The 14,174-nt window shown below is 39.2% G+C and overlaps 2 protein-coding genes across 3 annotated transcripts; one reads left to right on the top strand and one right to left on the bottom strand.

The window, feature by feature from the left end:
• Positions 1 to 2,985: 2,985 nt before the first annotated feature.
• LOC306738499 (N-acyl-aromatic-L-amino acid amidohydrolase (carboxylate-forming) B-like) lies at positions 2,986 to 8,193 on the top strand. The gene is made up of 7 exons (XM_079220358.1): positions 2,986 to 3,193; positions 5,351 to 5,577; positions 5,712 to 5,904; positions 6,336 to 6,429; positions 6,524 to 6,631; positions 7,108 to 7,220; positions 7,668 to 8,193. Exons 2-7 carry the CDS (start codon positions 5,351 to 5,353, stop codon positions 7,860 to 7,862), a joined length of 930 nt encoding a protein of 309 aa, XP_079076484.1. The 5' UTR covers positions 2,986 to 3,193; the 3' UTR covers positions 7,863 to 8,193.
• Positions 8,194 to 8,219: 26 nt separating this feature from the next.
• On the bottom strand, positions 8,220 to 13,581 carry cldnd1b (claudin domain containing 1b). Of its 2 annotated transcripts, none has more exons than XM_079220356.1 (5): positions 13,510 to 13,581; positions 12,679 to 13,201; positions 11,986 to 12,099; positions 11,118 to 11,255; positions 8,220 to 9,974 (listed from the first exon to the last, which is right to left on the bottom strand). In XM_079220356.1, exons 2-5 carry the CDS (start codon positions 12,962 to 12,964, stop codon positions 9,754 to 9,756), a joined length of 759 nt encoding a protein of 252 aa, XP_079076482.1. In that variant the 5' UTR covers positions 12,965 to 13,201; positions 13,510 to 13,581; the 3' UTR covers positions 8,220 to 9,753. The 2 variants fall into 2 exon arrangements, with proteins under 2 accessions (XP_079076482.1, XP_079076483.1); XM_079220357.1 differs by lacking the exon at positions 13,510 to 13,581 and having other exon boundaries at positions 12,679 to 12,967; positions 13,130 to 13,203.
• Between the last annotated feature and the right edge of the window lie 593 nt (positions 13,582 to 14,174).

Here is a 14,174-nt window from a genome sequence, read left to right as displayed (position 1 = left end):
CTCTTAACTTAGTCCTGTGTCTTTCATAAGAATATCTATCAATGTTGTCTAGCCATAATGTTGTACTCATTCTCCCACCACAAAAGGGCAGTAATCGTAATTCCTCCACTGGGAAACATTGTAAGTTCATCCTTATACTTGAGAGCTTTTCTGCTATCTTCTGGCAGCAAACATTATGGCAAAATGTGAGCACATGCTTGTGTGTGTAATGTGACAATCACTAACACATGCCTTGTGAACGTACACGCTCAAAGGCTCCTCCAATATATAATCCTGACACTTTACCTCAATTTTGCAGGAAATTGAAATTGTAACAGCACGGCTTTGTTATAAATCATGATCATCAATCAGAGGTCAGATGTCAACACGTTAAAGGTTAAAGGAGGCAGAAGTCTTATCGAACACAATCATTGTTATTTGGCAATTTAGTTTTCATGACTTTCATGCAGTTAAAGCTGGTTGGGTTTTAGTCGATGTGAAATTCAAATAGACTGGATTCAACTGAACTGGCAGAGAAAACGAGAGGATGAGACAAAGAGAAAGAGAGAGTGAGTGAGTGAGTGAGAGAGAGAGTGTGTGAGAGAGAGAGAGGGTGAGAGCGAGAGGGAGAGAGAGAACACAGCTTATGACCAAGTGGCTGATCTGACAGGATTACAATGTCTAAATGGAGTTTAGGACTTCCCTTAGAGAGAGTGAGAGAAATGGAAGAGACCGGAAGGGTTATATGGAGGGGAAAGATTTGAAAGATGTGAGGTAAATCTATATTTTAACATTTAGTAGGTTTGTAATTCCCATAGCATTCAGTACCCCTCCAATGAGACACAAGATGCATCTGAGGGTTAAAAAGATGATAGCATGATTCATGCGTTAAGAAAGAAGAAAAACAAGTTATTTTGTGTGTATAAATACATGTGTGTGGGAGTTTTTTTGTGAAATACTGGATAGTTTTACCTCTGAAAGCCTTGAACATTTATTAAAATGACTGTCTGAAATGTTTAGAGGTTGTAAGATGCATTCATGATGCCTGAGACAAGGGACTACATGAAGACACATTGCTTTATATAAAAGGGTCACACAAGTATGTACTGAGATATGATGAGGCCTGAAAATGAATGTTGTGCACAAAGCTAAAGTTAAAGACAGTAAAGCAGTTTGTATTGTTTAGTCTCCCTTGTCAAATAGTTTTCCATACTTATCCCTGTAACGTACTTCGCCACTCCCGTGAGTCTCGGGCGGCACAAAAGGGCAACAAGCTTCGGATTTGCGGGTTGTTAATGTACTTTATTGATCTGTCTGCTCGCCCCCGAGCGAACCCGCTTCCGCCTGTCTCTGCTCCTGCCAACCCGCTGAGTCGGCTGAGTCGCCTCTGCTCACCACTCTCCCCTCTCCTCAAACGCCAACTGTCTTTTTAAAAGGAAGAGACACACTCACACACAAATTACACACAGCTGTTCCCTGGATCGCCCCTCCTCTCTCTCTCTCTCTCTCTCTCTCTCTCTCTCTGCAGCTGAGCCTAAACCACACCCTCACCACCACAATCTGGTAGTATGAAGGTTACAAAACAAATAAGTATTCAACACATTTTAATATAATATGAATATATATTTAAGTCAATTTAAAAAATGGTGGCGTTAATGCTGACAATTTAACTTTCATCAACATATTTAAGGACTACCAACTAAAGAGAATAAACAAGGAACTAACTATCATAAAATATTGTAAGTAACAACCATCTAAACAAAAAGGCACCTTATTTATCCGCAAAACATTATCCGTCATGTCATCTAAAATATTATTTTAGTAAAGTTGCAATTAATGTGCATGTTGCAACAGACAGAGACTATCCATCTCTTTCAAAATGACTGACAGTGGCCGTTCCCCTTCTGATAGTGTGTGATATTTTAAACTACGACTAATAATAAATAGTTCCACCTGCATGGGAGGAATTGGGTGCTTTTGACTGAGGTACCCCAGGGCACTAATCATTAGAAAACAGAAAACAATGATATGTCTTGGAACAAATTGACTGACATGAAAAAGATGAAAATGATTTAATAAAGCACCTGTGAGATATTAACACAAGTGGCCTCCACCTCTCAGGTCTGCAGGGACACCAGTTTGACCGAACTGCGCTTGAACTTACTGTCTACACCAGTTGTAGCCCATCTGTCCTAAGCCACGTCACTTAACTTTTCTCTGAAAATTAAACTATCAGTACAGTGATACAAACACCTTTGACTGCAGCGCATTTCAGATATTTGATCAGGTTCAAGGTTAGCAGCTCACAGATCAACTCCTACCTCAAAGCTCCCATAATTGATAGACTACAAATAATTGCATTTAGCGTACATCTTTAAACAAACCTGTTTAAGTGTGCAGTACCTCTTTAATAGTATGGATTACTAATATTTACAATTAGAGTGCAGCAAGCAAACATTGTGTCTTCACAGGTCTGTTTTCTTCCTTTTGAATGGATGTGGCCAGTGCTTGATGTCTCACACCTTAGTCAATGCCGTGAAATAAACCAGACTTGACTGCTCACATTAGCTCTAAAAAAAAAGCAAACCAACAATATACAGTTTAGCATCTAACCAGAAGTGCAAAAAGGGGTGTGAATACACAATATATCTACAGAATGAACAGTATTAACAGTGTTGTGTGATTACAAGTAATACTAATAGTAGACAAAATACACAGCTGGAGATGAATACAATGAAGGCTCCTGCATCAGTGAAGCTTAATGAAGCATGCATGATTGTTGTTGTTATTGTTGTTGTTGTTGTTGTTGTTGTTGAACCTCAAAGTTGCACCCAGTCCACAGAGCACTCAAAGAAGTTCTGGCTGCTTTCGTAGAGAGCAAGTTCCTGTTACATCATAACATGTTAAACTGCTTGTAATTTGAGCTGAAGAACATAAAGAGGAGGGCCTTAGGAAAGAGTAGACGAAACACAAGGAAGAGGGGCGGCCGACTGGAAAACTATATGTATAAGTATGTGTGCTCTACTTTGTGTCCATTTGAGTCTGGCAGGAGAACGGTTAATGGCTCGGACTGGAAAGTAGCTTACAGAGTGCCTATATTACTTGGCTGGCAGGTTGTGAAATACTGCATTACTTTCCTGATGCAACTTCTCTCCAAGTGCAAAGGTCACTGAAGTCCATTGAGTGCCACAAAGCCCTCGGGTTTGAAAGAACGGTAAGATGTGCAAGCGTGGACGTTGTTTCTTGCATATACTAATGCCCTTTTTGTTGGTGAAAATGATTCATGCGTTCTTTGTGCTGATCATGTAACTTGAACAATGTAGAACAGCACTTTGCTCCCGTGCAAGACGCTAACAGGCTGCAGATAGTCAGCTGCTTGTGAAACAGACTGTACTTTGATCATCTCTGCTTGTGTATTTTCATTACTGTGCCTACAAATATGTTTCTTCTCCCCAACTGTGCCCATTTTGCAGGAGGTTTTAATGAGTATATACTGAGGCGTTTCTCTTTTTGAATTTCTGTTTTGCTGCTGATTGTTTATGGTATTGAGTGTTGTCTCATACACACACGCAGGAGAATTTTGTATATAAAAATGATATCGGGCAACAGAAAGTAATTCCTGCACATCGCCAGCACTAAGTTGATCACAATTGTTTTTCAGTAAACTTTGTGCACACTGTCACGCACACGTTACATTTTTGTTCACTATATGTATGAACATAAATGATTAATAGCATGTTGTTATGTAGTTGTAAGCAGACATAAGAAAGCTTAAAGTGTTCAGTGAAGTACCGTCTTTATCAACAAGTATGACCTCTCCTATGAAGACATGTTTTATATTATTGCAACACGGTTTTACCATGTTGTCAATCATTATCTGCCTCCATTTGTGGGTTCTAACAGAATAAGTCACAGTTATTGGAACCTACATTAAAGAAGGAAAAACGTATCTGCTGACAACTACATTTAAGTAAGCTATGCGTATGTCTGTATTACATGTCCAAATACAGCCTTTAAATGTTAAATGGGAGTGTTAAAATGAAGTGTGGCTACTTTGTTCAATGTCAATATGCAGGCATTTATAATGTTGTTCTGCTGATGTTGTAAAATGTAGAGCCAAATTACCTACAGGGTTATCAGTCAAATAATCATGTTTATAGTTTATTATTGAAAAGGATATGTTCAAATGTTAACTATGTATGAAATCGGTGAGGCAAAATGAAGTTGAATAAAGGGAGTTTTAAACAAGTCCCAACCTAGGACAGTGAGCTGACTGCATGAGTTGGGGCCTCGAACAGCAGATGTGCGACCCCCTGTGGTTTTTGCTGGACCGCATACATGCAGGGGCCATCGCTACAGAGTGCAACAGGGATCACGTATTGTTGTAGGCCGACCGGGAAGTCAACATCACATTGGTTCCCTGAACAAAAAGCCAATGGGATTCTTCCATTGGATTTTGGATATTTGAAATAATTACAACAAACTCACAAAACACAAGTTAATGATACTTTCACGTTTTGTTCAGCGATATATTCTTCACAAGTAAACACCACTTTATAAATGATTAAGCGAAAATGCAATTGACATGCCTGCTCCAGTTGGAACTGTTTCTGCTGTAATGTTCCCTCCCTCAAATGACAAACACACTCATTAAGAAAAGCAATCAACTCTCAGGATACTATCAGAAGGGTCGCGACTATTGAAAACATTTAAAGGTTTACATCTTGTTGGCAAGAGAGAACACTTCCACTGTTTTTTCCATCATATTTCCCCCTAATGCAATGATTGAGAAATAATGTAAAATAGGAGGTTTAATATGTGAAATTATTAAAAACTATATTATCCACTTTAAACTCAGCCAATTGCAATTGCAGTTAATGTGAAATTAAATGTAAGCACCATATTGGAAAATAATAAAAACAGTGAATAGTTATGTGAATGTAATGTAGTAAATGTAAGAGGAGAGTTGAGTATTGGTTTTGTCAATATGCAGCAAAGGATTGTTGGGGGGTCTTTGCTTTCTCACTCACAAACTATCTGCATAACTTATTTATCTCGAGGTTAACAGATCCACTAGGATCTTTTTTATCGTGACTTTGAGTAGGTCAGTCACTTACTACATTAAATGACATACTGACTGTCATCCAGCAATACCTTTGCACTTTTCACCCCAGTTATATGGCCAAAGGTTAATTTCGCCAGACCATAGGTAACACATTACTCCTGTCTGTCTAGTTCATATATAACCTGACTCCATGAATGTGTAGCTTCCCTTTAAAACTTGTTGGCTTGCTGAGAGGTCAGTCAGGTTTAGAATAAAGTAAGACAGTACAACACGTATCTAACATCCTCAATTGTGTCCTATCAACAGATGGAGCACGTCTCTTTCTCGCCACTGTCCCGTCTTGCTATTTGTGGTGGCACCCATGGAAATGAGATGTCAGGTGTGTACCTAGTGAGAGCGATGCAGGAACAGAAGGTAGACCAGAAGGGATCAGTTTCTATAGCTACCGTCCTATCAAATCCACGGGCAGTGGATGCCTGCAGGAGATACATCGACACAGATCTAAATCGTTGTTTCACAGATGACTTGCTGAGGTAAGTTGAAAAAGACTTTAACGTGGATAGTTTAAAAGAAAATCTGTAAATTGGAAAACCATAAAATGAAACTTGAAAGTGCGAGAAAACCGTATGCATGTAAGAGGAAACTCATTATATCCCCTGGCTTCCAGCGCTCCCATAACAGACTCTACTCCCTACGAGTTGAGGCGAGCCCGTGAGCTGAACGCTCAGCTTGGGCCCAAAGGAAGCCGAGAGGCTGTGGATCTGCTCTGCGACATCCATAACACTACCGCCAACATGGGCATATGTCTCATCATATACTCCTCCGACTGGATCGCCCTGCATATTTACAAATACATACAGGTAAGAGCTTCATCCAGACACATACTTTAAAGGGATGACATTTTAGTTTATGACATGCAGACTTTCACTGTAACGATTTTAAAGATGTCATACAATAAAAGTAGAGCACAAAGTACCTGAACTGCAGGTCTATTAATGTTTATCTAAATACAATTGTATTTCACTGCAAATACTGCATGCAATCTACATGACACATAATGAATATCCCAGTTAGCAAAAAAGAGTCCAAAAGTTAGCAAAAAATGTAAAGGCTCAGATAGGACAATAATACGGTCTCTAACTATTCTAATTACAAATATCATACAAGTATGAAATAATAATGATTGAAATTCCATTATAGCAATACTTAATATTGAAGACTTTAAACAATATTGTGAATTGTTGAAGAGCAACATGCAGTGCTGTAAATAGTCCACCTGTCTGGTTTTCAGAGCAAGATGACCTCTGTGCCTGTGAGAGCCATCCATTTGGATATACCCTCTTCTGAGGCTTATTCCTTCGAGTCAGTGGGCAAACATGGCATGGGTAAGTGTGTATTAGTCTGTCTGCATCTGAATATTTGAATAATTGAACTGATTAAAGTGAAAGGTGCTGGAGTTGCTTCTCTTGTTCTCTTCAGCGTTAGAAGTCGGCCCTCAACCCAACGGCGTGCTCAGAGCTGATATCTTTAACACGGTGAAAGAGGCAGTGGATCTCGTAATAGAATGGCTTCAGAAATTTAATTCTGGTAAGAAACAACTTCAGGTATTTAAAGAGTCAGATCGACAAAACATGAAACAGTCTCCCTCCGCAGGTCAGATCAGGAACGTCTGTCTTGAATATTTTCATACTCAAAGACAGCTTATTGATCCCCGGTTGATGTGTTTGTATATTTGATCAAATCATTTGCTGGTGATTTAAATATTTACTCTTATTTGGAAATTGAAACCCTTATTTAGAAAATGTTTCTCCAAATACTGTGTTGCTTATTTCATTACTTATCCCTAATGGTGTTTAGCCATCTTGATAGTTTTGATTTTACTGGCACATGTTTGGAAATTTCGGTCTCTGTGCAGCACAAATGAGGCAGATATCTCTAAACCTGGCAAAACAACAACTATCTGTGTGGCAAAATATAACTGAAGCTTTTAAATGACCTCAGTACTTCTGTGATCCTCCTTGAGTACACCAGCATTGCTACTTATTACTGCCCTTTGCCAACAGGAAGTGCTTTTGAAGGAGGTGAAGTGGAAGCGTACACAACGGTGAGGAGTGTGGACTACCCAAGGGATCCTACAACCAATGACATTACTGCTGCCATTCACCCCAAGCTGCAGGTAAAGACCAAGGAAATCTGGGAAAGATGCATGCACACACAGGCCTTTCCTTATAGCCACTATAATCATTTTTATGAAGTATCAAATGACAATGTGAAAGGAACACTCGAGATTCAATTGAGATGAATGTACAGATAATTCCCAACAGAATCTGAAGCTCCCTTCGGCTTTATGGACATTTTCAGAGTTTTAGCTCATTGTTTAACTTTGGAAGAGACAAAAAAAACGGAGCTAAAAGAGAATGACTATTGCACTTAGATCCACCAGGTGAACAATAATACGGCTCTATATTAATGCTAATTTATCTTCATTTCAGCTTGATGTGTAAATATGTAACTGTTTGCGACAAAATTGTGCTCCATATCAACTTAAAAAATGTGATAAGTGCACTCAAAAGCAGTCTGATGCATAATGGATCATCTTTATGAGCATTTCGTCTTTCTCCAGGATAATGACTTCAAGCTTCTCCATGCGGGCGACCCTGTGTTCCAGTCATTTTCTGGGGAGACGGTGAAGCATGAAGGAGAGGACCTCTACCCTCTCTTTGTAAATGAATGTGCCTACTATGAGAAGAAGATTGCTTTCCATTTAAGCAAAAAGATCACTTTGACCTTGCCGTCTATAAGCGTGAAAAAGGACTGAGAGTACATGACATGATATGTTATATAAATTATAATCTCAGAATAAATTTAAGTGTTCACTAAATGTATAGTCATGATTCTAATGATTTTTTATCTCAAATGTTTTGATCTCAGATGAGCAAATGCACAAAACGAATGATGAATACATCCTACAGGTGCTGGACACAAACAACATGTACAGCAGTTAATTTTGTACTGAACAATATTGCACAGGTGCTGGAGCTATGATCCTCCACCTGCTATATAATAATTAGACTAGGAAATTTAACTTTCTTGCACTGTGGCAATGATGCAAAACACCATGTTTGAATAAATGGAAAATATGGATTCCTTTGAGTTTTCAGATGTTGTATTTTGTTCTTGATTTTTGAACAACATGCTCATGTTTAGCTGCTTTGATATTTACAATGTTCACAACTAAATGTTGCATGATCTGCAAATTAACACTTTACACACAGTACAGCTGAGGCTGATGGGAATGTCATTAGTTTTGCAGGTGTTTAGTTATAAAGTAAAGTATGGCATTGCGATTTCAAGAGCCATGTTTTGCTAGTATGGCTAGAAATAGCAATGGCAAAGCATCTCTGTAGCTTTCATTTCTGTTAGGATTGATGATGTTTTACCAATTCTACTACACAGGATCACAGAAAAACAAGTCAGCAAATGTCAAATTTATCAATACATAAAAGTGTGCTTCAGAATACATAGAAAACATTTACAAAAGCCATGTTGTATACACATAAGACAAATAACAAATCATTTGTATTCTAGTGCCAATGAATCCTCTATTTTGGACACACAATGAAGTAACAAATTCCTTTACTTTCCACACAAATGTTAAGTTTAATGAGGATTTTCACCAGCAAATGAAGATTTTGGTAATTCAATTGTCATTCAAGTTACCAGTCTCTTTGACTCTGGAGTATCAGGAACACACATTTAGAAAGTTTTACATTATCAAACCAGTCTGTTAAGTCATTGATTAAACGGAGCTCAAAGTGGAAGAGAGAGCTGACCGCAACCACGCATAGAAAAACATTTTAAGTAGCTTAACAATTGGAAAGTGGCAGTAGTATAATTTGGGGCTGAAACATTAGTATTTAAATGTTACAAAGAAGTCACAGGTCAGCCAGATCAAATCAAGTCAGTTTTTTCAAAGAAAATAAGTGTATTAATAAATATTAGACATATAAAGACGGTGACAATGGGAGATGAGTGGTTACACCTTTAGTGAGTGACATTTAGTCAACACATAACACAGACTGAAATCGACAATAACCACAGATGACAGAAATGTCAGCTTAAAAAAGGCATGCACAGCCAAGGCTTGATATTTAAGATTATGCAAAAATAAAACCACACCAAAAAAAAAAAAAGAACACAAAAATAAAGGCTTGGGTAATATTTTTCATGCATTAACAAAGAAACCTACCCTGATAACAGCAGGCAGGAAATCTGCTTGCAAGTTTATAATCTATGAATGATTAAAGGGCAATGTGGTGAGCAGCTTTAGAAGCAATGGCAACTGAAAAGAAGGCATTTAAATAGAGCACACCAACACCAGAGAGAACTAATGATCCACAACATCTGGGTGTTAAAATACACCTAAGAGCATGCGCTGGGTAAGAGTCAGGTTCCAAATGCGAGAAAACAAAAAGGTGAAATAACACAACTCAAAGGTATTAAACCCCTAATTATGAGCACTTATGATGATTAGCTGCAAACTTGTTTAATGCATTTCTGTCTAGATCTGTGATATCATGTAATTGTTTTTTTTTCTACCTAAAGATTGCTGCAGAAGAGGTGAAAAGTTATAACCAGAAACCTTTTTTTTTGTCCTGAGACCAGTAGGCGGCTTTAAGGTAAGTTGTTGTAGTAGTAGTAGCCTCTCTTTAGGCTACCCTGTAAGCAGTCATGCGGGTGTAGTTTTTGCGGTGACTCCGGGCCGCCCACAGGAACAAAGCAGCTGCCATCATCTGCAGAGGGACGGAGATGAGAGCGAGGTAGAGGGACCAGCCCAACGAGCCCTCCACCCCTTCTGGGAGGGGGGAATACTGCTGCAGCAAATCCACCCCGGCCAGGAAACAGCAGACGGTACCCAGAGTACACAGACCTGACGAGTAGAGCAGAGACTTACGAGAGGAACACCACAAACCAGCAAATGTGAAGCACTGCGTTCGTGGAGGTGTGAAGGCAGCAGGATGAGAGAAATAGAGTGAAATTATAAGGTGTGCATTCTGCAATTTAACAGCAACCGTCACAGATTACTGTTGAAATCAATATAAAAATTGTGGCATATTGTTGCAGAGGCATACATTAATAAATCAAGACCAACCTTGCTAACATCAGAAGAAATTATTAACTTTTATTAAATCTAACGTTCATCTTTAAAGGGAAATTGCATATATAAATGTTTGGGAATTTAACGAGCGAGGCAGTTGTTTAGACTATCATCTATTAACTGAATTGTTAACAACACAGGAGTCAGGACCCATTAAGGTCACCAGGTAAAGTCGATAGATCAGATAACAGTATATGTTTGCTTCAGAGTAATTAAAACCTTCTAAGGTTTAGACATCTGGGAAAGTAAAAACAAACCGTTCAACTGGTCGGGTGAGGATGTATGAGGAAGAATTCACCTTACAAGAAGAAGACCGTAAGCAGCGCCGCCAGGCTGATGTTAGTTTTAAGTTTGAGAATCACCAGCTGGACATGTGTTGGGCACAAAAAGGCGCTGGCGGCTCATGACATGCGTACAAATACCAGCAATTTTTTATTTTTTTTTCACACACCATCATCATGGTCAGGGAGTCAGTATACTCCATTGGAAATTTATTTACACATTTGCTCTCCAGATAGCAACATAGCCGTACCTTAACTATTTTAAGTGTATGTGTTACTGGTGTCATTGACATAGCGCTATGAAAAGCAGTCTATATGTTTAACACTATACCAAATACAGTCTGCATAGAGTTGAATTTAGTATTACGTCAGATGATTACCAAATCAAGCATGCATTTTAATTTCAGGAGATTTATTTGAATGACTTTTTTTTTTTTTTTTAAGTTTCTTGTTACAATACTTGCCACCACCCCTTTCCCCTTGATTTGTGTTTTCTTGTTTAGATAATTGCCAATATGGCAGTGAGCATTACACTTAAATACAAATGTCCCTTCAGAACATCAAAGATACCATGCCATTTTTTTTGTCTGTGGCCCATGGCAGAAATGGGATAATATACATGGATTTTGCTCACCTGCGAGTACATGGAGCACTCCCACCCCCAAGGTGGGGGTGAAGCTGCGGCACAGACAGGCACAGACGCCAACGAGGCCGCCGAGAAACACCAAACCCAGAGACACCAAGGGCAAGAGAACCTGGCACCGCCACAAGTCTGAAAAAAAGACATTAAACATTAACTAAAAAAAAAAAAACACCTCTTAAAATCTACGCACAAAGACATGTAAAAAAGATGTCAGGTGCATATTTATACAATAAAGAAAACAGAGCAAGTTGGTCACAATTTGAGCAATAATTTGAAGGAAAGAGAGACAACTGAAGGAGGATCTGGCCAGAGGTGATTTGTTATAAAGTCTTATTGCAGTTGGCCGTGTTCTCCTGTATCTGTCCTTGTGACAGCAGAGCTGAATCAGGCATTTGTTGGAGAGCAAAATCAAGAACCTATAAGGAACATAACAGAAAAAGTCCCCTGATGCAAAACAACATGGGCCAATAATCTGAATGCAGGATTTTACAGTATGTTGGTGCCTAAAATTCCCTCACCGAAGGCTGAAAAAATAATTGTCCAGCTAAACATAACTTCACAATAGAGTTTGTATTTTCTGAATAGTCTGGCGTATTGCTTTAATATTGTATGTGTTAGTGACATGCAATTGTGACTGCTGATACATCAATATTACATACTTTTTATATTCCATATCTAAAAAAGTTCATTGTGAACACCAACACCAATAAATGTCACTCACACAAAATTCACCAGCTGTGGTCGTGGCTGGTGACCTTTTTGTCTGGTGAAACTCAGCTAAAATGAATGCAGGGTAAACAGAAAACTTAAACACAACCTTGTGTACTCTACAGACACAAGCGGAACAGAGTAAACTCACATGTTCTCAGCAGATCTTCTTCACTGTCATGGTTTCCAGATCCAGATTGTTTGTACTTTGGACTGAACTGCTGAGGAAGAGTGAAACTCACACACTGTGTCTCCATCTTTGGATCTGAAGACAGAATCAGAGAGGGCAAATTCAACGGATCTGTCATCGTGTACCGACACATAGGGTGTGAGGTTGGGCAGCAGGAGGATACACACCACGATACAATATACATTTATCATGTATTTGATACTGAGGTAGTTATCCATTGCATTGTCAGTGGTTGCATTGCAAATCGAATATTGGACTTACAGGTAAGGATATATAGATTCAACTTTTGATAAGTTTGAAAGTGTCACCCTGAGGAAACTTTAAAACTAGACAAAAACCTTTATTTTGTACCCTTTTAAATTAACATATGATGCATCTGCATTATCTGGCGTTTCAATAAAACTCTAGACATATTTTTGTTTTGCTTCCACATTTCCCTGAAATGAGAAAATTCGTGGTGTCTTCTAAATCATTTTTAATCATCACGTTCCTGAAAATGCAACCGGACATATTTGGTGTCGCGGTTGTGATGTTAACTATGATTTACTTCAGGCATAGGCATAACGATCTAGCAAATAGTGTGGGATGTTCATTTTTTTTAAAGAGTCGTTAGAAAAGCTGTCGAGATGTCATATTTTGACCAGGAGCACATACCTGGCTGTTTGAACCAGTGCGACTCGCTGGGCACCCGTATGCACCGCCACCACAGTCCCAGTGTGCCGTTGAGGCGGAACATGGTGTCGCGGTAGGTCTTCTCGTCAAACTCTCCATTGAAGAACTCCTCGCGGAGCACGGAGGCGTTGGTGCCCTCGCGCTTGGCTGGCGGGCAGCTGTACTGGTACCAGTGCTGCGTTCCCACAGCCACAGAGAGGTAGACTGTCGCCAGCAGGCTGAGCACCGAGCCGATGACCAGAGCTGTGGCATAGCGATTGTCTACCATGGTCTAGATGAGGATAGGGCGTGTTTACAAGAATACACGATATACTAAAAGAATAAAAGATCAGCTTTCACTGTGGGCTGGTTAAAAATTATATTTCCGCTTAGTGTTCAGGCACCACGGCATGTCTGTCAACTGTCCTCAGGTATAGTGATAGTGCCCCAGTACCTCAACAAAGGATACTCTATTTAATCATGCTGCATCTGGAGCAACGTTCCCAAACACAGAGGCGTTCACAACCTGTCGGAGAAGCAAAGATACACGAGCTGTATTTTAAGCGTCAGGTTCAGTTCTGTGCTAAATCCTGTATACGTAGAACACGTTACAACAGCACGGCGTTACAGCTAATTAACTGTCTCAGCTAATAATCACAACGAAGGCAGCTTCCTCAACTGTGCAACTAAGTGAGCCTCTCAAGAGCTAGCTAACGCCCAGTATAGTTAGCCACAGCTGGCTGCATACGTACGAGACATTTCACGAACAGTTGACGTCAAACGTTAACGTATATACTACATTTAATGTTGTCTTTTTCTTCTTCTTCTTTTTACCTAATTTCTGGACAAAACTTCCTTATATTCGCGTTATTTCTTCAGCTCGTCAAATCCCAAGCAGGCCTCCGCCCACTTATCTACGTCATTCAGTTTTTCTTCTTCTTCTTTATTTGGCAGCCAGCGCGTTTAGGTACGTTACCGCCACCTTGTGCTTGCGGAAGTGGGACTAGAATCCAAACTATATCCAATAATCCTGAATATATAAATACTAATAATAATAAACATTTGAAAGAGGAAATAAAACATACCTTTAACACTTTAGAATATCATTAATCCAACATTCCAGCCTTACTTATTATCTATCTACTTGTTGGACAGATTAAATTGGCCCTACACAAATGCCAATGTAGAAATAGTGTCGCTATTACATAGTTTGTCCTCTTAACAAGTTTATTGCATATTTTTACTGAAGTAACAAATACAATGCAGGGTTTTAACTTGAGTGAAGGATCTGAATACGTCCTCCAAAATGTGGAAGCACACAAACAAAAACAAGCAGAATAATAGTTTAGAATTTGATGTTTTTGACATCTGCCCCCTTCCTTCCCTCTCAATACAACAGCAGTTTCATTACATTACATTACATTTCACATGATCAGCTTATCAGTGTTCTCAGAGATCATCTTTACAGATGTGTTGCCCATGGTAATGGTGAAGAAGTT

The sequence above is a fragment of the Taurulus bubalis genome (genome assembly GCF_910589615.1).
Source record: "Taurulus bubalis genome assembly, chromosome: 6".
Classification (NCBI taxonomy): Eukaryota; Metazoa; Chordata; class Actinopteri; order Perciformes; family Cottidae; genus Taurulus; species Taurulus bubalis.
This window is presented reverse-complemented; position numbering and strand designations above follow the sequence as displayed.